The following is a 25,425-nucleotide window of genomic DNA, read 5'->3' on the forward strand; positions in this document are numbered from 1 at the left end:
CCTAAGCCTGCCTATATTCCCCTAAAATTCCTGTTTCAATGGTAGTACCTACCCCAGTGTGTAAGTTCCCCATGGCCGCTGTAACAAATTACCACAGACTTGGTGGCTTAAAACAAAGAAATGTATTCTCATAGTTCTGCAGACCAGAAGTTCAAAATCAGTTTCACTGGGTCAAAACCAGTGTCTAGAGACACTGTAGGCCGGCTGCTGAGGACTAGGGGAGAGCTCCCTTGCCTTTTCGGTTTCTGGTGCCTCCTGGCATTACTTGCCTTGTGGCTGCATCGCTCCAAGCTCTGCCTTCTGGTTACAAGGTCTGCCTCTCTTCTGTTTGTCAGATTGCCCACAGCCTCCTTCTTATAAGGACATGTGGTTTTATTTAGGACCCATTCCAATCATCCAGGACACTCTCACCATTTTGAAATCCTTAACCTGCAAAAAGACTCTTTCCACTTAAGGCAACATTTACAGGTTCTAGTGTTTAGGGTAAGGTGACCAGACGTCCCGCTTTTGGCAGGACAGTCCCGATTTTTAACAATTTGTCCCGCGTCCCGCGGCGTTTTAAAAAAGTCCCGATTTTTGGAAAGAATGCACGACAAGCTAGGGAACGGCGGGAGAACGGGAAGGGAATATACGGTTTTCGGCGGCCATGTGGCTATTTAGCCAGGATATGAGCTTTATATTATTTTTGTTAATTTTATAATGTTAAACTCTAATAATAACAAATAATTGTTGAGAACTGATTATCGAGAACTGCTTATCAAAGTTCGCATTGTTGATCAGTTGTTAGAATTCGACCACCATTGTTTGGACTTAATGAACAATGGCATTTTTTGGGATTGGCAACGACGAAAACATTTTGTAACTGTCTCTCAGACAATAGACGAAAACATTTTGTAACTGTCTCTCAGACAATACACCTCGTACTGCGTGCTAGTAAGCTAGTTAAACAAGTGATGTCATTGCAAATCAGCTATTCAGATAATTTAGGTAAGTAATTTATTTATTTACTTCATAAATACAGAAATTTTCTTGAATTTAGCAGACAGTACTCGTATTATTTATATTTTATAGTGGCGACAAAAAGTCTAGCGCCGGCCTTGAAAGTGACACTTACGACTTATGTTACGGCAAATTCAGAGGAAAAATAATACAAGTTAGTATTGTTATTATTTAGAAAGAAATATAGGATTAAAATAATTTTTAAAATATAGTTACTTTATAACAATCAAATTAATTTAATTTATAAACTAACAATAAAATATGTCCATGTAATTATGTACCTACTTACTGTGTTTTTAAGCAATATGTATATAATAATTTATAATATAATTTTAAATTATTTTTTTTAGATTTTTAACATAATGAGGAAGAAAAGAGGATGCAAATTCAATGATGATCTAAGAAGTGAATTTCCTTTTATTAAAAAAAACAAAAGCGATTACAATATAGACCAAATTTTTAATCAAGAACCCCCCCCCCCCCCCGCCCGCCCCTCCCTCCTGCGTCGAAACCGGTTTGGCTCAGTGGATAGAGCGTCGGCCTGTGGACTCAAGGGTCCCAGGTTCGATTCCGGTCAAGGGCATGTACCTTGTGCAAGAGGTAGCTGATCGATGTTTCTCTCTCATCGATGTTTCTCTCTATCCCTCTCTCTTCCTCTTTGTAAAAAATCAATAAAATATATTTTTTAAAAAAAGAAGACCCCTCCCCCCTCCCCGTCAATGGTGTCCCCCTTTACCAATGTTAAAATCTGGTCACCTTAGTTTAGGGGCTAATACCTTTGGGGCGGGGTGTGCTTATTCAGCCCATTCCACCCAGAGTGGTTATGAGGAAATCTGCTAAGAGGCCGGTGGAGGACTGAGCATAGCATTGGCCAGTAGGCATCACTGAGTAAATACGAGGCCTCCGCTATAGGGCTGCTGTAAGGTTGAAACAAAGCCCAGCGACAGTACTTTGAGGTGCACGAGGGAGACTATGTGACAATGAAATAAAGGCTAAGTAAGGTCTGCTAATAGATTCTCCCGCCGCCTCAGACTCCGCCCAGTCACGTTCCCCCCACCTCCCCGCCCGGATTCTCCGACTCGAGGCCCCGCCCCCTGCTATGCATCCACCCCTCTTGCACCGCCCATCTAGTTTGCGGAGCATTAGAGGCGTGAGGGCTTTTGCAGTCTGTCTGCTATATTGCCCACCAAATCGTAGCCTATTTTATCCAATTATGTCTCCTTCACAAGCCTGTAGGTTGTTCATCCAAAGCTTCTAGTTTTCATGAGCTTAATAGTGGCAATTTATTTGATTTCAGGTGAAAAAGAAAAGCAGAAGCTGTTAGAAGCAGACAGGCAATATATAAGACAGCCCGAACGGGAGGGGCCGGGTTCTGCGTCCCTGGGTCCCTGAGGCCTGGCCCGCTCGCCGCGCAGGCGCAGTGGATCCTACTCACCATGCCGACTGTCAGCGTGAAGCGCGATTTGCTCTTCCAAGCCCTCGGCCGGACCTACAGTGAGTGCCGTCCCATAGCTTGTGCCTCCCCTCGGAGGCCGAGACCCCTCTCCTAAAGGGTTTTGTGGCCATGTTCGTGCAGTGGGACACGTTCTGGCATCCGGCGGTCCGGGGTGGGTGGTGCTGGCGGCCGGAGTGGCGGCCTGGACTGATGTAACCTCAGAAGCGGTTTTGCCGCGGCTGCCGTTGCCTCACCCACACGTGCCCGGCTCGCCGTGCCATTCATTCAGCGTTCTCGGCTGGAGCGCCTTCTCCCTGGTGCCAGGGGACGCATAGGAAAGAAGCCCGGGTTGCATCCCGAGTGTAGCTAGCTGAGTGCAATAAGAAGGGAAACATGGGACGTTCATGAGGGGAAGTAGGAGTTTGAGCAGGAGGGCTGGCGGCATTGTTGTTGTTGTTGTTTTTGTTGTTGTTAGTATTGACTGAGTGCGTGGTTGTGTGCTAGGCACTCTTCTCAGCGCTGTGAGAATACAGCGGTGCAGATGACCCAAAAGGCCCACTCACACTTTCTGAGGACGGAGGCAAATAATAATTAGCACACAAGTAAAATATATTTTCGGAGAACAGTAAATGCTAGCAAGGAAACAAAAAAAGATACCGTGCACAGAATAACATTAGACAGGGTGGTAACGTTTGAGCTGAGGCCTGAACGACTAGGAGTCTATGCTATTCTTAGTCTTCATGCTGTTCTTCATCTCTTTTCAGTTCTAAAGATAATACCATTTTTTTTAAAAAGGGGGGAATATTAAGTACAATTATCAGCCACCATAGATGTAGCAGTTGAAATGACATCTGTCCGCCCCATGATTATCAGCTCGTATAAAGGTTGTATGTAGCAACTTGATTTGTGTTATCTTTGGTTTTAGAGCTCAATATGGTAACATAGCCTTAGTCGGTTTAGCAGGTACTCCTTCCTAGAATAATATATTACTGTGAAAATAAGGTTAATAAAAAATGTTTTTACTGAATTTTTATAGAGAGAGTATAGAAAAACAGGGAGAGAAACATCGATGTGAGAAACATCAATAGTTTGCCTTCCGTATACACCCCCACCTGGGATCGAACCTGCAGCCTGGGAATGTGCCCTGTCTAGGAGTCAAACAGCAACCTTTCCGTGCACAGTTCAATGCCCCAACCCACTGAGCTACACAGGCCAGGGCAAAATAAAGTTAGCTTTTAAAAACGGTTTTAAAGGTGCACTTTTGGGTACTATGTGGTCTTGAAGTGTTATTCTCCCTAGAGTTCTGCCATAAGTCCCTAAAAATAGAGGTAATACTCCTGCCCTCTGAACTTGGCTCTGACTCCCTATACTTTTTATTTTCTAATACACTTATTTATATTTCTTACCCATCCTTTTAAATCATATTCACACTAATGGTATATATTATACCAGATTTACATAAGGTGGTATGTGGGCAAATATTTGTTCATGACATTGATCAGTTCTCACCAGGTATTCATCTCTGGAAGAGAAATAATCCAGGTTACAAGCAGTGGTGAGATTATTTATTGTCATATGATGTTTTAATATATTCTCTAGCTGCCCTCTCCCCTTTGTTTCATATTGAGAGAGGTTGGGTAAGCTTGATTTTCCACAAATATCTGTCAGCCACTGAATCTTCAAAATTTCAATCAGAAAGATGTTGTTGAGATGTACTTCGGACAAGACAGAAATAATAGTCTTTCATCATTAGTTTATATTTTGTGTGTTTGTCCTTGTAATTTTTTAATTGTTAATTTGGTTGAGGTTAAAGTCGGAAAAGCAGCTCTGGCTGGTGTGGCTCAGTTGGTTGGGATCCCCAGTAGGGGGCGTGCAGGGGCAGCTAATTGATGTTTTGTTCTCATATCAATGTTTTTCTGTCTCCCTTCCCCTTTCTCTAAAAATCAATAAGAAATCCTTAAAAAATAAAAAAGGAAAAGCATGTGTGGCAAGCATCTGGTTTTCAAGTAATGTGGATCCGTTTTGTTTCTTACCCTTTTTTTTTAGGTAATGTTTTCAGATAATGTCTCATTCACTCTTTTCTGTTCCCATGCCCTTTTTTTCAGCCCCTCCTAGGGTTGCTTTTTGTCTGTCCTAAATCCCACTGCTTCTACTTATTGCCTTTCTTTTTACCCCCCTCTTTGCTCGTCAAGGACATGTCTAAAGCTGCTTTTCTTGCTCTCATCATTTGGGCCCTCTGGGGCAGTTTCGTCTCCTTAGTCTACCTTTTTCTATTGCCTTTTTGCTCAGATGTTTTCCTCTTGCTATATTGTTAATGGATTTGTCACTGTTCTTCAATTCTGGTTCTGTTCTGCTTTGCTGTAATTGCTGGCAATACTGTCAGAGCTACCTGTGTATATCATACAAACCTCTAAGATGTATTTACTTAGGTGTGTCATTTTCTTACAGGGAATTATTAATCACGATTTTCTTGCTGGTTTTTTCTTGCTTCTAAGCTTGTGAAATACAGCTGGAAGTATTACAGACATACTTTGCTTTATTGCAGTTCACAGGTATTTTTTTTTTCTCAGAAATTGCTGCTTTAATCAAGTCCTCACTGTCTCACCTGTACTATTGTAGTAGCATCCCTGCTCCAATCCCTCTGCCACCCTTCCACCATTCTTTAAAATGCAGATCTAAAGAAGGATGCTTTTGCTCAGCTGAAAATCCTTCAGTGTAACTCCCCATTGTCAGCAGGCAGGACGGAAGGCAAGTCCCTGGGGTGTTATGACATGACTTCTGTCTATTAGTACTAGTTCCATCCTATCTCTTCTTGACATGAACTTTATGCTTCATCTATATTGAACTTTCCAAATTTGCCATGTTGTTGTCTCTCTACCATCTCTGCCTGATGAACTCATCCTTTTTTTTTTTTTTGAAGCCTTAGCTGACCCTAAGTGGAGCTGATTACTTCCTTTGGGTCATCTCTGTACCTTGCACTTCACTATATTTACACATCTGGTGTTTTACTAGAGTAGGAGATAGTTAACGTAGGAATTGTGTTGTATTTATCTTTGTAGCCCTGACACTTGGTACAGTGCCTGGTATATAGTAAGTGCTCAGTAAATGTTTGTTAAATTGATTTAATATTGGGATCGGAATCTTAAGGCCAGCTTTTCAATAAAATATACTGGTAATGATGCTTTGTGTTCAATTTTTGGTAATGAGCAAACCCTAGAAATGCTGTATCAGGTAGCAGAGTAAAGGAGAATATAACTTAAAATAAGGAAGAGAACAGTTAGTTGTTGTAGAGTTACCACATTTCAGGGCACTGTGACAGGCCCATTATTTTCATGAACTTATTTAAATTTTTCCAATAGTTGCATGCTATACATAAATGTCTGAAAATGTATAAAATGCTACTTTATGGATGAGGCATTTTGAGCCACTTTATGGAGGAGGCATAGGAATTAGAAAGTTTATATAAACTCCAGAACTAGTAAGTGGGATAGTCAGAATTCAAACTCTGATAGTCCTGGCTCCAAAGCCAACTCTCAGGCTGTCTCAGAGAATTTTGAATGATAGGATTTACATGACATTTCAATGTGTTGGGTCTGTAATTTGGAGCCTACTTTACATTGATCCCAATTTAATGGGGTTTTTCTTCTAAGTAAATGTAAACTTCACAGTTCAGGTTACCTAATTCCATAGTTGATGTTAGATGAATCAGCTCTTTAATAAAAGTTTTGTGTATTTTTCTTATTTTTAAATTTTTTGTTAAAGCATTTTTTGTTGTTAAGTGGTGACATTTGATGACTGGTACTTAATATGCTTGGTGTAAGGCAAGTAATAAGAAAATGCAGTTTATTTATACACAGTTCATTTATGCTGATCAGATTAAAGCAATATCCTTTTTTTCCCCCCTAGCTGACGAAGAATTTGATGAACTATGTTTTGAATTTGGTCTGGAACTTGATGAAATCGTATGTATTGGATTTTTAATTTTCTCATATTCTGTGTTTAAGCCCATTTTTCAGATGTTTACTATAGTTTATTTTTGTTACACTTGTGGGCCATGGTGATTCCTGTGTTCTCTGTGTTAAGAGGCTAAGCTCTGGTCCTGAGATTGTTGCTTTACTTAAAATCTCAAAAGGGGTTCACGCCTCTTTCTGTGTGCAGTCACCGCATGTTATCTGGCTAGTGCTGTGGAGATGGGTAGACCATCTCAGGTAACTCTAGAATCAGAGTGAGCTCCGGCAGTGAGGTGCCTTATTGCAGCTTAACCATGTGGAAAGGGACCTGGGAAGCAGTGGAAATGCTGCTTCAGCCAGAGTTGCCATCTCCTTGGCCTCCTGCTCCCTCCCCTTCACTTCTCGGATCCCCAGCCTCACCTTCATGCATTCTCAACCAATGTTAATTCATCCCTAGTTCATTACTGTATATACTCCATGTTGATCTTGTAAAGTGATCTATTTTTGAAGAATGGCTTATAAAAATGATTATGAAGCATTTTCCTAGTTTTTTTTATTATGTAATGATTAAAATATTTTTAAAATAGCTTAATTTACAAAATATATCTATTAATATTGATTATGTAATAAAGACTTACTTATTTTTAAGCCTTTTATCTTATTGATCTATTCAGTGTTTTATAACACTATAAAGTTAAAAAATTGTCAGGCTGACAAGAATGTTTATTGTCTTGCCTTATTTTTCCTGCTGTGCCTTTACTAATATTACAGGAAGATTTTTTACATTAATAAATGCCGGGGTCTGTCTCCAGCATCTAGAAGGGTTCAGGAATTTGAAGAAGGGGTTGCAGTGTAAATTAATAAGAAGAGTAGAAATATAAATTTGTAATCCATGGGGGAGCCAGAGGAAGCTTAGCTATAGTAGCTAAGTTCTCCGAATCTCCAGTCCCCTTGCTCTTTATTAACACAAATTGCCCTAAAGCAAAGCAGATATACCTATCAAAAGGTAAGGTTTAGTATACAGTAGGCATTGTCAGTTTGGGGGAAATGCCTTGGGCTGTTCCCCTGTTTGGCCAGCAGGAGGCAATAACATGTAAATTGAAATGTCCTCAGCTGTCTGGCAACAAGCAATCATTTATGTAAACTCAGGTTTGGGGACATGCCTTCAGCCATTCCAGTAGGCAATAATATGTATCTTCAGCCCTGTTGAAGCTTCAAGGTTCCATCAACCTTTTGATGAAACTTCTTGCATTTATGACATGCTGGAATTAGCCTCTAGCAAATAAGCATCTGTATGCTTGAGAAGTTGGCTAAGATTTCTGTTTATATTAAGTTGCTACCAATAATTTAATTAGACCTCAAAATTAAGTTTGAGGTTGTGCAGTAAGAACTTTGGACTAGATATCAGAAAATTTGAGTAGTAGTTGAAGCTCCCACGATCACTAGCTGTGTAACCAGTGACAATTACATAGTCTGTCTGGGCCTCACATATTAGTTTCTTTGGGCCTCATATATTAGTCTCTTTGAGAGAGAGAATATGAATGAAAATTCTAGATGTGTGAGCTCAGTAAAAGTCATTTTTGTGTTTGTTGCAGATTATAATAAACCTATGTTTTGTTGCAGAAAATAATATATGTAATGTAGTTACTGCTTTATAGTACTGACAACTACTTTTGCCAAAGAATTTACATTTTATTTCATTGTGCTTGTTTTAGACTTCTGAGAAGGAAATTATAAGTAAGGAACAAGGTAATGAAAAGGCAGAGGGGGCATCTGATGTTATTCTTTACAAAATTGACGTCCCCGCCAATAGATATGATCTCCTATGTCTGGAGGGATTGGTTCGAGGACTTCAAGTCTTTAAAGAAAGGTAAGGGTATATATTCATTAAATACTTTGCCAAATTGGATGTTTTTTCTTTGCCTGTCATTATCAGAAGCTCTGTTTAAGTTTCTGGAAAAAAACCTTGTTGGACAGGCACACAGCTCTAGGTCTGCATAGAGGGATGATTGGTGGGTGTGATTCATGTAGTAGACTGTTGCCATTTGAAACTTTGTCTGAATATTGAGTCATAGCCTTTCATTTTGGGACCATATTTTAACAGTGAAGTGGTTAATGGTTTTATGGAGAACTTTAAATGTTAGAAAGTTTGTTAGTTTGTGTGTTGTTTTTTATATTCAGTTCAAATTTGATTTGCTGTAACTTCAGCCTGTTGTTCATTTTGTTTACACAGCAGAGAATATACTTAAGTTATCAAATGTTTTGGTTAATAATGAGCAAGTTTGTTTTAATATTATTTTAGGATAAAGGCTCCAGTATATAAACGGGTAATGCCTAATGGAGAAATCCAGAAATTGATCATCACAGAAGAGGTAATAAGGATAAAGTCTTATTTTCCTTTGAAAACAGTTTCTTTTGTGTACATATCAGTAATGTGGAGTGGAAAAAAGAACAAAGCTGAATCTTTTGCCAAATATAATTTCTTTGATCGTTTGCTAAAATGGATGTATATTTAACCTTCTAGTTTTTAAAAACTGTCAATTTGTTTGTATCAAGCAGTGAAAGGGACAAAGCTTCTGTTTTCTATGAGTAATTTTGGAAAATAACATCCAAATATTTATTTAAAATACATTTGAGATGTAATTGTTTAAATTGTGGTACAGTGATACAATTAAAAATTAATTTTTTTGGTAAAAAAAATATCAACTAGAGCAAACTACTTAAAAGTTAATTTTTTCTCATTTAGTAAATTTTCAGACTTCTTACTGAATGGAAATTCCATGAGGACAGTGACTTTGTCTCTTGTCACCACTATATTTTATTACTTGTTGGTTAAAGAAGGAATATATACTTTTTGAATGAAAATGTGTGATAATGTCAAGAGTGCCGCTAACTTTCTATTACAAAATGTTATTACAAAGAAAAGCCTTCATACTTACCATCTCTAATGACATGATTAATTTCAGACAGCTAAAATACGCCCTTTTGCTGTAGCAGCAGTTCTCCGAAATATAAAGTTTACTAAAGATCGCTATGATAGCTTCATTGAACTTCAAGAGAAGTTGCATCAGAACATTTGCAGGTTTGTGGTTGCATTTTCTTTTCTCCTTGCCTTCCCTTCTCCTCCTGTCCCTTTATCTTTCCATTCTTCCTCTCTCCCCTTCTCCCTGCCTTTTCTATTTTCCTCCCTTTTTCTTTTCTTCCTCTATACAGATTTTTTCAAAGCATTCCTAAAGTAATAAAATGTGAGAGCAACGAGGTTAAATTTGCTTTACCAAACAACTAATTATTATTGCTTATAAATAGTGTGTGCATGGAAAAATAAGATATATTTTGATTACTGTATAGAGAAGAAATGTCTAGTCCTAGAGATTTTCTCGGTTTTTGTGTTTTGGTTCAAATCATTAGTAGTGGATTATACTTTTAAATAATAAGCCATGGTAATTTGAAGTATGATTTTCATTTTTAAAGTGGGAAATTTTTGGCTTGAATGCACTTTTTGAGTTTTATTATAAATTGACAGATAAAACTGGAAACTTTTAAATGACCAAATTTCCCTATTGTATCTTTAACATTACTGTATATTGTTTACTATACAACTCAGTATAGTGATCTTCAAACCTAAATAATTCCTGAACTGCTGAAGGTCAAGGAACATAATGATGAGAGTCCTTGAAATAATTTCAGTATTTCAAAACTAATGGAAATTACATATTTACTGATGATAACAGATATCAGGCTTTAGCTAATATGTCAAATTTGTTTGTTGGTTCTGAAATATATTGTTATCTCATTCTGATCAAAGATATTAATAGTTACATATATCTTGAATAAAAGTAGAAAGTAGAATATTTGGTATAATAATCCACTTTCTGTACATATGTTGTAAACCTTTTCAATCAGTGTGTTTTTGACCTTGGGGGAGGGTTTTTTTTTTTAATATATAAAGTTTCAATTTGGATATACTCACATTTATTAGTTTTCCTGTATGAATTTTATGTTTTGTGTCTAACTTAAGAAGGGGTCTCTCCTTGGGCTCAGGTGTCACTCTGGAAATTAAAGTGTGTTTTGATTACTAATGATAGAAATATGCAAGTGCTTGTCACTTGTTACCCTGAATTAATGGTAACAGAATGACACTTTATTCAGATGAGGTTAGAAAGTGAGAATCTAAAAATATACTTATTTTAACTTAAAAATAATGCTTATGCTGTATATTGGTTGTCACATGGGTTACAAATCTGAGATGTGGAACAGAGTTGTTAAAGCATTAGTCAACTCTGGCTCTTGAGAACCCAGTTCTAGTAAAATAGGATTGTGTATATTACAACTATTTTGACCAAAAAGTTTAATAGATTTTCAGTGTTTAACTGGCAAAAAAAAGAGAAGGGTGTCTGATTCAACCCTTACAGGTTTTAAGCTTTGTTCTATATTTTCTTTGAATAGTTTTTATGGTTTCTTTTGTGTGTATGTTTGTCTTTTGTTTTTCAAAATGGGTAGCTCTTTGATTAATTTTAATTTTATTTTGTTGTGCTTGGTTTGAAGTTAAAATTTAGTGATTTTTTTCAGTTACTCTTTTAGGATTAAGATCCCAATAATAGAGTGTTACCCTTGGGTTTGTCAGTTACTAATTTATCTAAACTTATGGAACCATATATATTTCAACATATGATAGTTCTGGAGTTATCTGTCATTTATATATATAAAAGCCAAGAGACCAAAATGACCAGTCACTATGATGTGCATTGCGAGGGGGGGGAAGGGGGGGAGGGCCGGCCAGCTCCACCCCCAATTGGCTCCTCCCCACCCCGATCAGGGGCGGGGTCAGCCAGCCAACCTCTGTGGCCCCTCACCCTGGCCTGCCTGGTCCCCGATCGGTCCGATTGGGGCCGGGCCGGCCAGACTCCACCCGTGCACGAATTCGTGCACCGGGCCTCTAGTAAGCATATAACTCATTGAGTAAAGTAACATTTCCTTTTTGCTTGTCAACAATTCTGTTCAATTCCATGATATTAATATTTTAGTCACTGGTCTTAGAGGTTGACCAAAATTTGGTTTCTTGCAAATTTTAAAAACTATTTCAGAGTTAATGTAATATGGACTTCAATAAAGTCCTTAATTACTAATGCATTTTAATCCTTGATTACTAATGTATATGTGGTTATGCATAAATATGCAAATATATGCACATATATGTAAAACCAGGTTTAAGAAATATTAAGAACACCATAAATTCTGTCCAAGTTTCTCTCGTTGAATTGTCTGTTAGAAAGCTTAGAGCCAGCCCTGTCCTGTGTGGCTCAGTTGTTTAGGTGTTGTCCCGTGCTCTGAGAGGTCACTCACTGGTTTGATTCCTGGTCAGGCCACATGCCCAGGTGTGGGTTCACTGCCCAGTCGGGGTGTATATGGGAGGCAACCAATTGATGTTTCTCTATCACAATGATGTTTCTCTCTTTCTCCCTCTCCCTTCTTTTCTAAAAAAAAAAAAAAAAAAAAGATCAATAAAAACATTTAAAAAAAAAGAAGAAAAGAAAGCTTAGAGCCAAATTTGTGACCCTCCTTGGTAAGATGGTGGCCCTTTAGATTCTAATTTAATATTGACATTGTTCCTGGATCTATTTGATATCCTACTTCTATTTCTTTTCTAATTTGTAAGTTTATTTTTAAGTTTCTTATAAGTTCCTAAAATTACCTCAAATCCTTTGTAGATAAACTGTAGAACAAATGAAATCAGTAGCTTTTAAACTTTCCCTACACGATAAACTTTCAATGTAAATTGTCTTTTAAATTAAATTTTCTCCATTATTAATGTAGAATGTATTAATGTACAATGTATTAACATAGAAAAGTAAAAAATACAGCAATTTGGTAGTTTACTCTGATTTATTAAAACATGTTTGCTTAAGGAAATGAGATTCAAAGAAGATAGAGGGAATGTTGATTTGGAAAATGTCCTATAACATAGCTCTTGGGAAAGCAAAGTGGCAAGGAATTTACTTCAGCTACTGAAATAATGTTTTGTTAGTAGCTTTATAATTTTTCATTACTTTTAATAGTTGTTTGAATTTGTTCCTTATACTCCTCTAAAGTTGCCATAAAGCAACAGGCAATTTTAGGGAAGTGTCTAAAAATAATTTAAAAACACATATAGTCTATGTTACCTTTAGAATTTCTGTTTTGGAATATTCAAATCTCTTTTTCTATCTTTTTCCTTCTCTCTTTCCCTCTTTTAACATTTAGGAAAAGAGCGTTGGTTGCTATCGGTACCCATGATTTGGACACTTTGTCAGGCCCATTTACTTATACTGCAAAGCGACCTTCAGATATCAAATTCAAACCTCTAAATAAGACAAAGGAGTATACAGCCTGTGAACTGATGAATATATACAAGGTAAATGTTCTTCTATATTATGTAATAGCTCTGCATAAATCTTGAAATTCCTTCAAAGTCAAATCTGGAAATTCGAAAAATGTACTGAGTGCTTTAACAAAAAACAACCAGCAGTGTCTGGGCCCCAACAAAGAGATACTGATTTTTTTATCTGGAGGAGGGGTATTGGGTATAGTTTTGTTTTATTATTACTCTTTTATCCACTTGGATGATTTTAATTTGCACCTAGGATTGAGAATCACTGAAGTAGACCATACCACAATGTAATATTCATATTTGGGTATAATTAAACTCATGAAAGTAGAAGGAACAATAAGATTTAGTTAGTGTGTTTTTTTTTTATGTGTGTGGGTAATATTATAAAATGTTTGCCTCCCATTATTATTTTATCGTATAGCAGTGACAAGGAATTCAGTAGTCACTTTAAGAGGAGTAGTGGATATTGTTAGAAAAAAAGCAACTATTATCCTTGGCCTGATTTTCTAGTGATTTCTCAGATTTATTTAAATAATTTTTTTGTTTTTTTTTCCTTTTTATTACATTTATTAGGGTGATACTGCTTAACAAAATCATACAGGTTTCAGGTGCACAATTCTACAATATATCATCTGTACACTATAGTGAGTGTTCACCACCCCAAGTCAAGTTAAGTAGTTTTGTGATGGTGTGTGTTTTATTTTAGATGACTCAGGCTTACCAATGGAAATTTGTTTTCACTGTTGAAAAATGGCTCAATTGTGTTTTCGTCTCTTCCCAGTGGGAGATGAGGCTGTATAAAGCTTTTGAGACACTAATTTATATTAGCACCTTTAAAAACTTGGAACTTTCTGTAATCTAGGGCACTTTTATTGTTTTTCTGACTTTTCTCCTTTTTACACTAGGTAGGTATGTAAACTAATTACATTGATAGAAATAAAAAACTAATTTTGTTTGACTTAATTTTTTTCAGACTGACAACCATCTTAAACATTACTTACATATCATTGAAAATAAGCCCCTGTACCCAGTTATCTATGATAGCAATGGTGTCGTCCTATCAATGCCTCCAATCATCAATGGTGAGCTATTTCTTAAGCATCATTGATTTTTACTGTCTTTTCTTGTTCTTCAGTATTTCTGTAGAATTCTCAATAGAGTTGGCCGAATCAAATCAAATTAATTCTTAATCTGAGAATCTCAGGTCTTTGGTAGATTTTTTTTTTTTGTAATAGTTCTTTCCATTCATCATTTAACAACATCTTACTTGGGATTCTTATACAATTTATAAATGTCTAAGTATTCTTTTAAAAAAATATCTTTTTAATTTTATTTTAGAGAGGAAGGGAGAGGGAGAGAGAGATAGAAACATCAGTGATGAGAGAGAATCATTGATTGGCTGCCTCCTGAATGCCCCACACTGGGGATGAGCCCATAACCTGGGCATGTGCCCTGATTGGGAATGGAACCATGACTTCCTGCTTCATAGGTCGATGCTCAACAACTGAGCCATGCTGACTGGACTAGAAATATTTTTGAATGCTTTTCTCTAGATTTTTTTTGGTCTTAAGTAATTTACTTGGTTAAACTCAAAGTTGAATTCTGCTTTGTCTGTTTTTTAGTTAAACTAAAACTTTTAAACTGAATTTTACCCTCTTAACTCTTCTGAAGGCTTTTTTGATGAGACAACTTGAATGTAACTACAAAATTTAATTATGTTGAAGCCATAGATGTTTGCTTTTCTTTTCCAATTCACATTAGATAGGAGAGTCTTTGCCTTCTCCAAAGCTTGCACTCCAATAGTTATAGTAGTTAAGAATCTGGGCTCCAGAGTTAGCCAGATCCAGACCCAAATCTTAGCCCTGCTGCTTACTACTTTGTGATCATGGTCAGTGAGCTTTATCTCTCAATCTTAGTTGTCTCTCTGAAACTCTGTCATAGAGTTGTGGTGAGGATGAGATGAGACAACCTCTGCTAAGTGCTTGGCATAGCTCCTGACCCATTAAATACACTCAGTAAGGGCTGTTACTATTTTGTCTTTATTCTGCAATGGAGCTTAAAATAAAAGTTGTATATCCCCTTACTTTGAGATGTTAGTTTATGTTGTGTTCTAAATTAAAATGTAGTTTCTGTTTTGTAGAGCTTTTTGTGCACTTATATTTCTGAAACTGATTGTTTTGTTGTTATTATTTTGTGTTCATTGCAGGAAACCATTCCAAAATAACAGTAAATACTAGAAATGTATTTATCGAATGCACAGGAACTGACTTTACTAAGGTAAAACTTTTTTCTATTTTTGTACTGTCAGGATAGATTTTTACTTCTGGGTCAAGACTATATGGCTAAATTTAAAAATATGTTTATTTTGAAGGTGGGAACATATTTTAGAAAATTAGAAATATATATTCTATACTTCAGCTATGGTGCTTTCATTCAATCGACAAATGGTTAGTGAGCACCTGTACTGTCTTTTCAGTGCCAAGAATTTAATAATGAGTTACATGTTCCTTGACTTGAAGGAACTTGTTGTGGGAGAATTAACCACCTACCTGTAAAATAGAACAGGATAAGTATTGTAATATGATCTGTATAAATAGTTTATCTTAGCTGGCTTAATTAAAATGCTGGGTAATTTGGTATCTTTGTGTACTTAAATTCTTTAAAAATGAACTGGCTATAAAGAAATTCTGTTTAGCAATTAATAAAGTGTTTATGCACATAATGATATCCAGAATATGTAGAATATTAGTTGTGCACTCACTTTCAACCACTACATATATTGGATTAGATTGCTATGAAAGCTTTTTGCTATGGCATATGATTTCTTTATTCATATTAAGTAAGGCATAGAGTGAGATGGCAATTAAGCAACTTAAGAAAGGTAAACTTGGAAGGCAGGAGAAGGCTGGGGTGTAGAAGGCAGGTAAATGGCATTCATGTACATTTACAGAATTGGAGATCATTGTAAGGTATTTCATTTATAACTTTTATGTACCATATTTGCCTTGAGAAATAGTATAGTATTATCATATTAACATTTTTAAATTCATACATTAGCAGACCTTGGATATCTTTCTTGAAGCTTGTATATAAGAGTGAAGTATATTTAAAAGCAAGGCCTATATCCTAATAAGATTACTGTATTTTTTCTAAGCATATTTTTTCAGTTAAATGGCATTCACTACAGTATATCAGGCATTGCTTTCTGTGTAATACACACACACACACTCCTTATAATAACCAAATGAGGTAGGAACTTTAATTATCTTCATTTAACAGATGATGAAACTAAGGTACAAAGACAGTAAGTAACTTGCCCAGACTACTAAGTGGTGGAGGCGGGAGTCAGGCATCTGGCGGCAGAGACTTACGGTATTGATCTGTAGTTAACCGTTTGTCGCTCTCGAAATGTGGTGAATCCAAGGGAGGGGTGGGGGAAGTAAATTTGTCTCAGTCATGGATTGTACCTTTCAGAAAACAGCATAAATGCTAAACACTTGAAGATAAGGACAGGCCTAATGTAGCTCATAAGTGTTTATTCCATTCCCCCTTTTACAACGTTTGTATAGAGGTTCATTTTTAGATATTTGGGAACTAAATTATATTAAATATTCATTTCTGAGTGAAGAGAAAATACATATATTTATAGATTACCATAATATTTGTCTTTTTTCTTTGCAGGCAAAAATAGTTCTTGATATTATTGTCACCATGTTCAGTGAATATTGTGAGAATCAATTTACGTAAGTTCACTTGGTGCCTTTATCGATGCCCTATTGTTTCTTCTGAAGGCAAAGCACGAAGGCCTGTGCTAAATATAAAGATGAGAAATATGTTCCTATAACTAGAACATGTAATCTCTTTGGGAGCTAAAAGATATGCATAAATAATGTATAAAATAAAAAGTGATAAGTACTTTAAAAATTTTCAGTGATGTTTTGGCTGTTTGTAAGGGCAAGTTACTCCTAGCTGAGGCAATCTGGGCAGGCCTCATGGAGGCAATGAAATTTAAGCTGTGTTTAAGGATCATTGAATTTGAGAATGTTAACATGAATGAATAGCAAGAGGAACAGCCAGACAAAGGTAGAGAAGTATATATCAGAACAATCCTATGTCCCATGTATATAACAATAAGATTATTGTAATTTTTTCAAAGCTATTTTTTAATTAAAAATATTTAATAAACTTATATGGCCCTTACTGTGTTCCAGCATCATAGCTTAGTCTAGACTATTGATTATAATTCAAAATGTATAACTGGAGAAAGTAGGACTGAAATTGTATGAGCAGTATCAGTTGCTTTGTTTAAAAATTGATTTTAGTGGTTGTGTCAGTCAGTTTTCGCTGTGTAACATACCACCCTGATAAAGCCTGGACTATGTGTGTCAGTATTGGCAAGGAGTCCACAGAGCGTGCATGCTCTACAGGACTGGGAAATGTATCGAGAGGGTGCATGCTCTACAGGACATGGGAAGCATAGGAGAGAGAATAGTAGAGTAAGGTTGTATTTAGGAGGATTAATCCAAAAGTGTTGGAATGTGAATAGTTTCAATATATGGAGGCTACACTTGTAGACCAAGTGAAAGATTTGTTAACTATGTACATTTCTAGAATTTATGGATCTTTGTTAAGTATTTTACTTTTTTTCAGGGTTGAAGCAGCTGAGGTAGTTTTTCCTAATGGAAAATCATATACCTTTCCAGTAAGTACTTAGAAGTGACTTGATGATAATGTGATAATGATAATGGCTGTGTAGTGCTGCCTGTTTATCTGTCCATCCACCCACATGCCAGGAACTATACTATGTGCATTACATGGATGTAATCCTCACATTAACCCTCTGAGAGTGGGTGCTGTTATCATGCCCTTTTCTAGATGGAGATCCAGAAACCTTGAGATATTAAATAGTTTGCCTGTTACGACTATAGGTGGGGCCAGAATTTAAGCCCGGACAGTCCCACTTTAGCTCCTAACACATTCTGTTATACCTCATCATTATTTGGCCATAATTTCTGTGATTTATTCTCTTATTAACTAGTTTAGTGGGTAATTTACAGTCTCACCCCTTTTAAGATTACTCAACCCTCCAAATCTAATTAGTCTCTTTACACTTGTTCATCACTGTAACTAAAAAAAAAAATGTAAACCAGCATTATTTTTAATTTGGGGCTTTTTCCCCCCAAGAGGGCTTTATAAATATAAAGATGTCATGTCTAATACATGCTATTCTTTCATGTTTAAACGTCTCTCAGTCATTTTGTTATGGCTCTGATTAAGTGAGGCCATTCTTTGATAAGCTGGTTTTTTTTGTGTATGTTTTATTTTATTTATTTTTTTCTTTCCTTTTTTTTTTTTCCAATTTTTTTATTAAGGAATTATATGTGTACATATCTTACCATTGCCACCCCCCACCCCACTCCCATATATGCCCTCACCCCCCAGAGTTTTGCATCCATTGGTTATGCTTATATGCATGCATACAAGTCCTTTGATTGATCTCTTATCTCCCCACCTCTCCCTAACCTTCCCCCTGTAATTTGACAGTCTGTTTGATGCTTTACTGTCTCTGTATCTGTCTTTTTTATTTATTTTTTTCATTATTCCCCTGTCATTTATGAAGTGAATCTTTCTAGAGTAGTTTCTGCTATTAAAATAGCTTTTAAAGTAGATCAATCCTGCCAAGATCAAAAAAACCTCCCCCTTCCTGATAGTATATAGTATCATCTTTTTTACTTGAATATTAGTTATAATTCAAAATAAATGTATAACTGTAGAAAGTATGACTGAAATTATAGGCGGTGTCTTTTTTTTTTTTTAAATTATTTTAGTAGTTGTTACCAGTTAGCTTTTGTTATGTGACAAACCATCCCAAGAGTTAGTGACTTAAAATAACAAGGATTTGTTAATGTCATGATTCTGTTGGTCAACTGGGTAGTTCTTCTGGTCTGGCCCCGTTTGGCTTATCTCTGCTGGGCTCACTCCTGTGTAGCCTCTGGTTGGGAGGCTAACAGCTGGATGACCTGGGATGGCCTGTCACGTGTCTGTTCTGGCTGTGGGGTCAGCAGGTCAAGTGTCTCTCATCATCCAGCTGATGGTGGTGCAGGATTCCCAGCAGCAAGAGAGCATCTCTGGTGCTCAGGTGCTTTTAAGCAGAACCAGGAATTTTGCTAGATCGAAACGGGGTGGGTGACATAGACTCCAAGGCCACGGAGACTGTAAGAATGTGGCCATTTATACAATCTACCACAGTAGTATTTGGGATTAGCTAGAGAAGCCTTTTCTGTCTGTCTTAAAATAATGTCTTATTTGAAAAAGTTCTTTTTCTTTTTAGTATGAAGAATTGTCAAGTGTTAATAAAAGTGAAATATGTACTTTCGGGAAGAAAAAGAGAAATATATCTTAAAATTTTGTTCACTTTTCTCATGCAGCTAATTCCTTGAAATCATTTATTTTTATTATAAAGAGCTTTCATAAATGTGAAATGGTGGGCTTTCTTAAAAGGAGTGCTATATCGGTGTTTCATCATTTATTTATTCACTTCTGTGTAAACTTAGACTAGGACAGATTGTTCTCCCAGAAAAGAATGAGCCTCTGGGGGAAACTAATTCTTCCTCACATGATATAGCAGAGTTTCCCAAACACTTTGAAAATGTTTCCTAGTCTTCTGTTATCCTATATAATAAAAGCCTAATATGCTAAGTGTCTGGTCGACTGGTTGGCAGTTCTACCAATCAAAGCATAATATGCTAATGATATGCTAAGGCTGCTCAACCGCTCGCTATGACATGCACTGACCACCAGGGGACAGATGCTCCGACTGGTAGGTTAGCTTGATGCTGGAGTCCAGTCAATTGGGACTGAGTGAGATTGGCCATACACAACCTGGAGCGCTCCTGTAGTCCTTCCCCAGCTGGCCAACCTCCCGTGTCTCTCCCTGGCCCCAATCGTGTACCAGTGGGGTTCCTCAGCCTGGTCTGTGCTTTCTTGCAATCCGGGAACCCTCAGGGGATGTCAGAGAGCTGGTTTCGGCCTGATCCCACAGGGGGAGCGCCGCTCAGCCAAAAGCCGGACTCACAGCTGGCGAGCACAGCAGCAGAGGTGGGAGCCTCTCCTGCCTCTAGAGCAGTGCTAAGGATGTCCAACTGCCGGCTTAGGCCCCCGGGGAGCTGGCCTAAGCTGTCAGTCAGACATCCCCCGAGGGCTTCTGGACTGCAAGAGGAGGAGGGCCCCCCGAGTTCACGAATTTTGTGCACTGGGCCTCTAGTTTCATACGAAAGAATAGAGTTTAGAATAAGAGAACTAGAGGAGAAAAAGAATAGACTAATTAATGGTTAATGCTGTGAGCTTTGGAATGAAGCTACCTGAATTTGTTTACTAATTAATTCATTGGTTCATGCATGCATATATTTAACTGTGTACTGAGTGCTTATTATCTAAAAAGCATTTTTCCAAGTACTGGGAATATAGCCAGTGCTAGGATTAAGCAGTCTAACGTTGTGACCTGGAACTAGTTATTAATATCAAACTCATATTCCTTATCTGTAAAATGAGTATACTAATAGTGTCTGTTATGAGGGTTAAGATTTTCTTAAAAGAGTATCTTGTACTGTTTAGCTTATATTAACTGTTCAGTAAAGGTTAGTTACTTTTATGCAGTCAGTAGCATCCAGTCCAGTGCTTCTCAAACTCTAATGTGCACTCAGCTAGGGATCTTGAGAACATTCCAACTCTGACTCAGGTGGTCTGGTGTGCCTGCCCTGACTCTAAAGCCCAGGAGTCTGCCGCTCTAACGAGCTCTCAGATGGTGCTGATGCTCCTGCCCAAGAACTGTGTTTGGAATAGCAAGGCTCTGGCTCATTGTCCTTACCTGAGTCCAAACAGGTCTTAACATTTATGGCCTTTTTGCTAATGGCAGTTATACATCTTGAGAGTAATTTAGTGATAAGAAATATTCATAGATGTGTTTCCAGAGTTGCTGAAAAGCCTGCATTTTATGCGTGTTTGTTTCTGCCTACCATGTAGAGTTATGTACAGTTTGAAGACGACGAATTACCAGTTCATGAGATGCTCTGGTAGTGCTGGCTCCTGGAGCAGCCTGAGAGCTAGCACTAGGGCACGGCTGCATTTCCCCACCTGGAAGATGATAGGAAAGCAATGTCTCCTAACACTCCTGGACTCAGGAAGGGAGCGAACATTGTGGTACATGAATTACTCTTTCTTGGTCATAAACACCTACTTGCCTGAGATGAGACTGAAAATCTTCATCAGGATTCATAGCATGTTAGAAATGATAAATACACGAGTGTTTTGTTGAAGAAAATGGTGACTGACCCTCTAAAAGAGAATACGGTTTTTGGCATTTGATGTTCTTTGTGAGCAGTTTCAGTAGTCCAGTAGCAGGTTTGTTCCTCCATAATGTTTTGAAACACCAAGTATTTTCAGCATGTGGCTCTAGTGACAGTTTCTTGGAAGGAAAATGAAACCAACAACAGCAAGTTGAAATAGAAAATGGCTAAGGCTGCATCTTACGGGGATGATTTAAGCTTCTCAAACTCTTTCTCTCTTAAGGAACTGGCTTACCGAAAGGAGATGGTGAGAGCTGAACTAATTAACAAAAAAGTTGGAATCAGGTATGCTCTGAAAATGTCATTTATTTATTTACTGTTGGAGAGAATTCAAGCATGAAGTGCATACCACACTATTTAATTTTTCCTGAAAGAATGCTGGGAGAGGGTTTTGATACCCTTTCAGAGTAAATGAAGTGACGATAGGATGTCTGTTAGGATTGAGAAAGAAATAGTATGTTTAAAACAAAATAGAAACATGTTTTAAATAATGCAGTCAAGTTTATGGTTTGTACATTCCTATTTCAGAGAAACACCAGAAAATATTGCTAAGCTTTTGACTAGGATGTTCTTAAAGTCAGAAGTCATTGGCGATGGGAATCAGATTGAGATTGAAATCCCTCCAACCAGAGCTGACGTTATGCATGCATGTGATATTGTAGAAGATGCAGCTATTGCCTATGGATATAACAACATTCAGATGGCTCTCCCGAAAACATACACCATAGCTAATCAAGTAAGATTGCACCCGTAAATAAACACTCCTTATGGTTAGAAACTGATTGTTGAATGCCAGAACATAGGAATTAAGCAGTATTTGGATGTGCTGTGCTATGAGGCATTTGCTATGGAGAGGATACAAAACAGATGCACCATTGATTAGAGTAAGTTGAAAACCTGTGATGACTAGTTCTTTGAAGAAAGACAGGTTTTGAGTGTACTAGTAGAGCCCTTGTTGAATCTCTAACTGGGAGATTCATTTTCTCAGCCTGGGCCTGGAGGCAGCAGCTCTGTGTGAGAGAGGTAAAGTGGGGTTTTGTACGTCTGTGTAGGTATATTGGGGTGGTGAGGGGGTAAAGGAGGGGTGGCACCAGCAGCATATTAGTAAGGATGGAAGGGTGGTTTCCTTTTAATGATGTGTTCTGTATAAATCTCTATTTTAAAAATACAAAATTTTATTGAGGTGAATTAAACTCCCCCCCCCTCCCGCCAGTTTCCCCTTAACAAGCTCACGGAACTTCTAAGACATGACATGGCAGCTGCTGGCTTCACCGAAGCACTGACGTTTGCTCTGGTATGTTTACATGCTCTCTGCTCAGCTGACTGTTGACTTTGAAACTGAATTGTTGATTCTAGGATTCCTTATATAAATTTATAAAATCTAGATTACCAAAATTTCCAGGCTTTAAAAGAGTAACTTTATTATTTGAGATGGTACAACTTTCTCAGAAAGAAATGTTGGGAGATTTCTGTTTCTAGTCACAGAAAAACATGAAGGACTAAAAAAAGTCTTCAGTAACACATCATAATGTATTCTATAGTTTCATGTGAGTGTTGATGGTTCACAATGAATTCAGAACCAAATTTATTAGGTTAGAATTTTTAGTCTTAATTTGGCTGTGCCTGTGTCTACTAGATGCTGCCCTGATTAAGGGCTTGGGGACTTTTCCACATTACATGTATTCTTTGTCTTTGAACATGTTCCCAAGCATTTGCTTTGAGTTGAAAAGCTGACATAAAGGGCCGAAATCAGTAAGTTAATTTTATTACAAAGGAGGAAATCCCCATCCCCTGGTAAGGCAAATGGGAGCCTAGCTTAGGAACAGCCCGAGTACAGAGTATACCACCATCTCCGTGTGAAAATTTATTTTAGCTCTGTATCACCGCTAGAACTCATTATAGGAGAACTATTGATGTTAAATTGCATCTGCTGTGGGCCTCAGTTATTTGATAAATGTTTATTCTTGGCTTAATCTTAACTCACTGATTTATATAGAGAATCAACATTGTTATAAGACAATAAGTTGACTTACAGCATTTGATACGTTTCATATTAAATTTGGTGGTCAATTTTCCATATTGATCTATTTTGTATGTTTTTCTTAGTGCTCCCAGGAAGATATTGCTGATAAACTTGGTTTGGATATCTCTGCAACAAATGCAGTCCATATAAGTAATCCTAAAACAGCTGAGTTTCAGGTAAGAATTTTCAGTAGAGAAAGTACATAAGTTATGAAAAGTTTTTTCAGGTATTATTATACCTCATATGATATTGAAAACTATCTCCCGGGCCGAAACCGGTTTGGCTCAGTGGATAGAGCGTCAGCCTGCGGACTGAAAGGTCCCAGGTTCGATTCCGGTCAAGGGCATGTACCTTGGTTGTGGGCACGTCCCCAGTGGGGGGTGTGCAGGAGGCAGCTGATCGATGTTTCTCTCTCATCGATGTTTCTAGCTCTCTATCCCTCTCCCTTCCTCTCTGTAAAAAATCAATAAAATATATTTTAAAAAAAGAAAAAGAAAAAGAAAAAAATCTCCCGGATAAGTTATAGTTAGTTCTTTCTTTACTGACAAAAATTCTTAATATTTTAAAATCTTTTCTTGATTAACTTTGTAGCTAGTTCTTTGCTATGTGCTGTCTATCCCAGTCTTATCTGAACTCTCCATTTTATAATTGTTTTTTAGTATTATTTTCAGATTTCATCTCTTTTTCACCTATCTATACTAATAAAAGCCTATGTGGTCATCATGCCTTCATGCCGTGATGCCCTCATGCGGTCATGCAGTAACAATCCATCACCAGGAGGCTGCGTGCATGTAGACTTGATGCTGTGTGTGTGGCACGGGGGCGGGTCCCAGTGGCTCAGCGGGGAGCTGCGGGGGCGGGACCCCTGGCTGTGGCACCCCTGGCTGTGGCCTACCTCTTTGGGGCAATCCATCGAGGAGCCCTGGATGGGTGGGCGGGGCCTACCTCTTTGGGGAAATCTATCTCGGGGCTCCTGCACTGTGAGAGGGCACAGGCCAGGCTGGGGACTCCCCCCTTCCCCCGTGTGCATGAATTTTGTGCACCGGGTCTCTAGTTTGTAATAAATGAGTCAACACCTGTTCACAGTACCACCCTTAAGTCACTCACTTTTAAATTAGTCATTACATCAGTTCTTGACTATGCCACCTGTGTCTTCCACTGTAAGTATCTAATTTATTGGCAGTTTCATTTAGAGTTTAGGAATAGAGAATGATATTATGTTAATAGTAAATGTTAAATGATTTACATTATAATTAGGACATTAAATGTAAAGAACACTTCAAGGTTATAATATCTTTACTTATTAGTGACTTCAAATAGTCTCATCTCTTTCATACTAATAATCTCTACTTCTATTTTTTTTGCATTTGCAATTCTGTATGATATTTTTTAACCAGGCTTTAGAGGAAATCATGTCTTCTAGAATCAAAGGAGCCTAGAATTGAAAGGAAATGCTTTCAGTAAAGTTAATGCTGTTATAATGCTGTTAAAATCCCAGTTAGTTTTTTTGATCTTGGTTTGCACTTCTGTAAAAGTAGGGGGCTGGATTAGTTCTAAAAATATGTAAATCTGATTTAAAAATGTAAATTTTACCTATAAGACTACCTACTAATGCGGTAGATTAGATTAATTAAAGAATTTATTTGGTAATACGCATCAAATACATGAATTCTTTCTTTATATTCATGTCAGAACTTTGAGGAATTCTCACCCTAGTTTGGAAGGATTGTGATAATGAACTTTTATGTTTTGTTTTCTGAAGTCTACTAGCTTTTCTACTATGTAAAATTTCCTGCCCTGGCCAGCATGGCTCAGTTGGTTGGAGTTTCGTCCCAGTACACTGAAAGGTCCTGGGTTCGATTCCCGGTCAGGGTACATATCCAAGTTGTGGGTTCACTCCCCAGTCAGGGTGTGTACCGGAGGCAACTGATCTCTTGCATTGATGTTTCTCTCTCTGTCCCTCTCTTTTCTGCTCTCTAAAATGAATTAAAAATATATCCTCAGGTGAGAATTAAAAAATTAAATTAAAAATGCCCATGGTGTTCTTTTTAGTAAGAGATTTAAAACTTCATTTGGATAGGGTAATATTTCAGTAAATCTTAATGGATTTTTATTTGAGCTTATTGGAAATTTTTCTTTTTCTCACCAGTTTCATTTATCAAACTTGATAGTTTTCTTTCTTTTTTTTTGATAGTTTTCTTAAGATGTGGTAATGTGTTTTTAGGGTTTACATCCTATCTTAATCCTCTATATAGGTGGGAGAAAAACAAATAAACATTAAAGGTCACTATAAGAAGCTGTGGCTT

At 37.3% G+C, this 25,425-nt stretch overlaps 1 protein-coding gene across 1 annotated transcript in view; it reads left to right on the forward strand.

Annotated features, from left to right (window-relative positions):
- Positions 1-2,429: 2,429 nt before the first annotated feature.
- FARSB (phenylalanyl-tRNA synthetase subunit beta) overlaps positions 2,430-25,425 on the forward strand; it is a 54,373-nt gene continuing 31,377 nt past the window's right edge. The window contains exons 1-14 of the mRNA XM_054722754.1: positions 2,430-2,493; positions 6,341-6,396; positions 8,100-8,254; positions 8,687-8,756; positions 9,351-9,466; positions 12,625-12,775; positions 13,725-13,833; positions 14,958-15,028; positions 16,433-16,494; positions 17,402-17,453; positions 21,320-21,381; positions 21,625-21,832; positions 22,310-22,390; positions 23,203-23,295. Coding sequence (XP_054578729.1) covers positions 2,436-2,493; positions 6,341-6,396; positions 8,100-8,254; positions 8,687-8,756; positions 9,351-9,466; positions 12,625-12,775; positions 13,725-13,833; positions 14,958-15,028; positions 16,433-16,494; positions 17,402-17,453; positions 21,320-21,381; positions 21,625-21,832; positions 22,310-22,390; positions 23,203-23,295 — 1,344 coding nt within the window. The 5' untranslated portion in view covers positions 2,430-2,435. The remainder of the gene's footprint in view (positions 2,494-6,340; positions 6,397-8,099; positions 8,255-8,686; positions 8,757-9,350; positions 9,467-12,624; positions 12,776-13,724; positions 13,834-14,957; positions 15,029-16,432; positions 16,495-17,401; positions 17,454-21,319; positions 21,382-21,624; positions 21,833-22,309; positions 22,391-23,202; positions 23,296-25,425) is intronic.

The sequence above is a fragment of the Eptesicus fuscus genome, chromosome 11, assembly GCF_027574615.1.
Source record: "Eptesicus fuscus isolate TK198812 chromosome 11, DD_ASM_mEF_20220401, whole genome shotgun sequence".
NCBI lineage: Eukaryota > Metazoa > Chordata > Mammalia > Chiroptera > Vespertilionidae > Eptesicus > Eptesicus fuscus.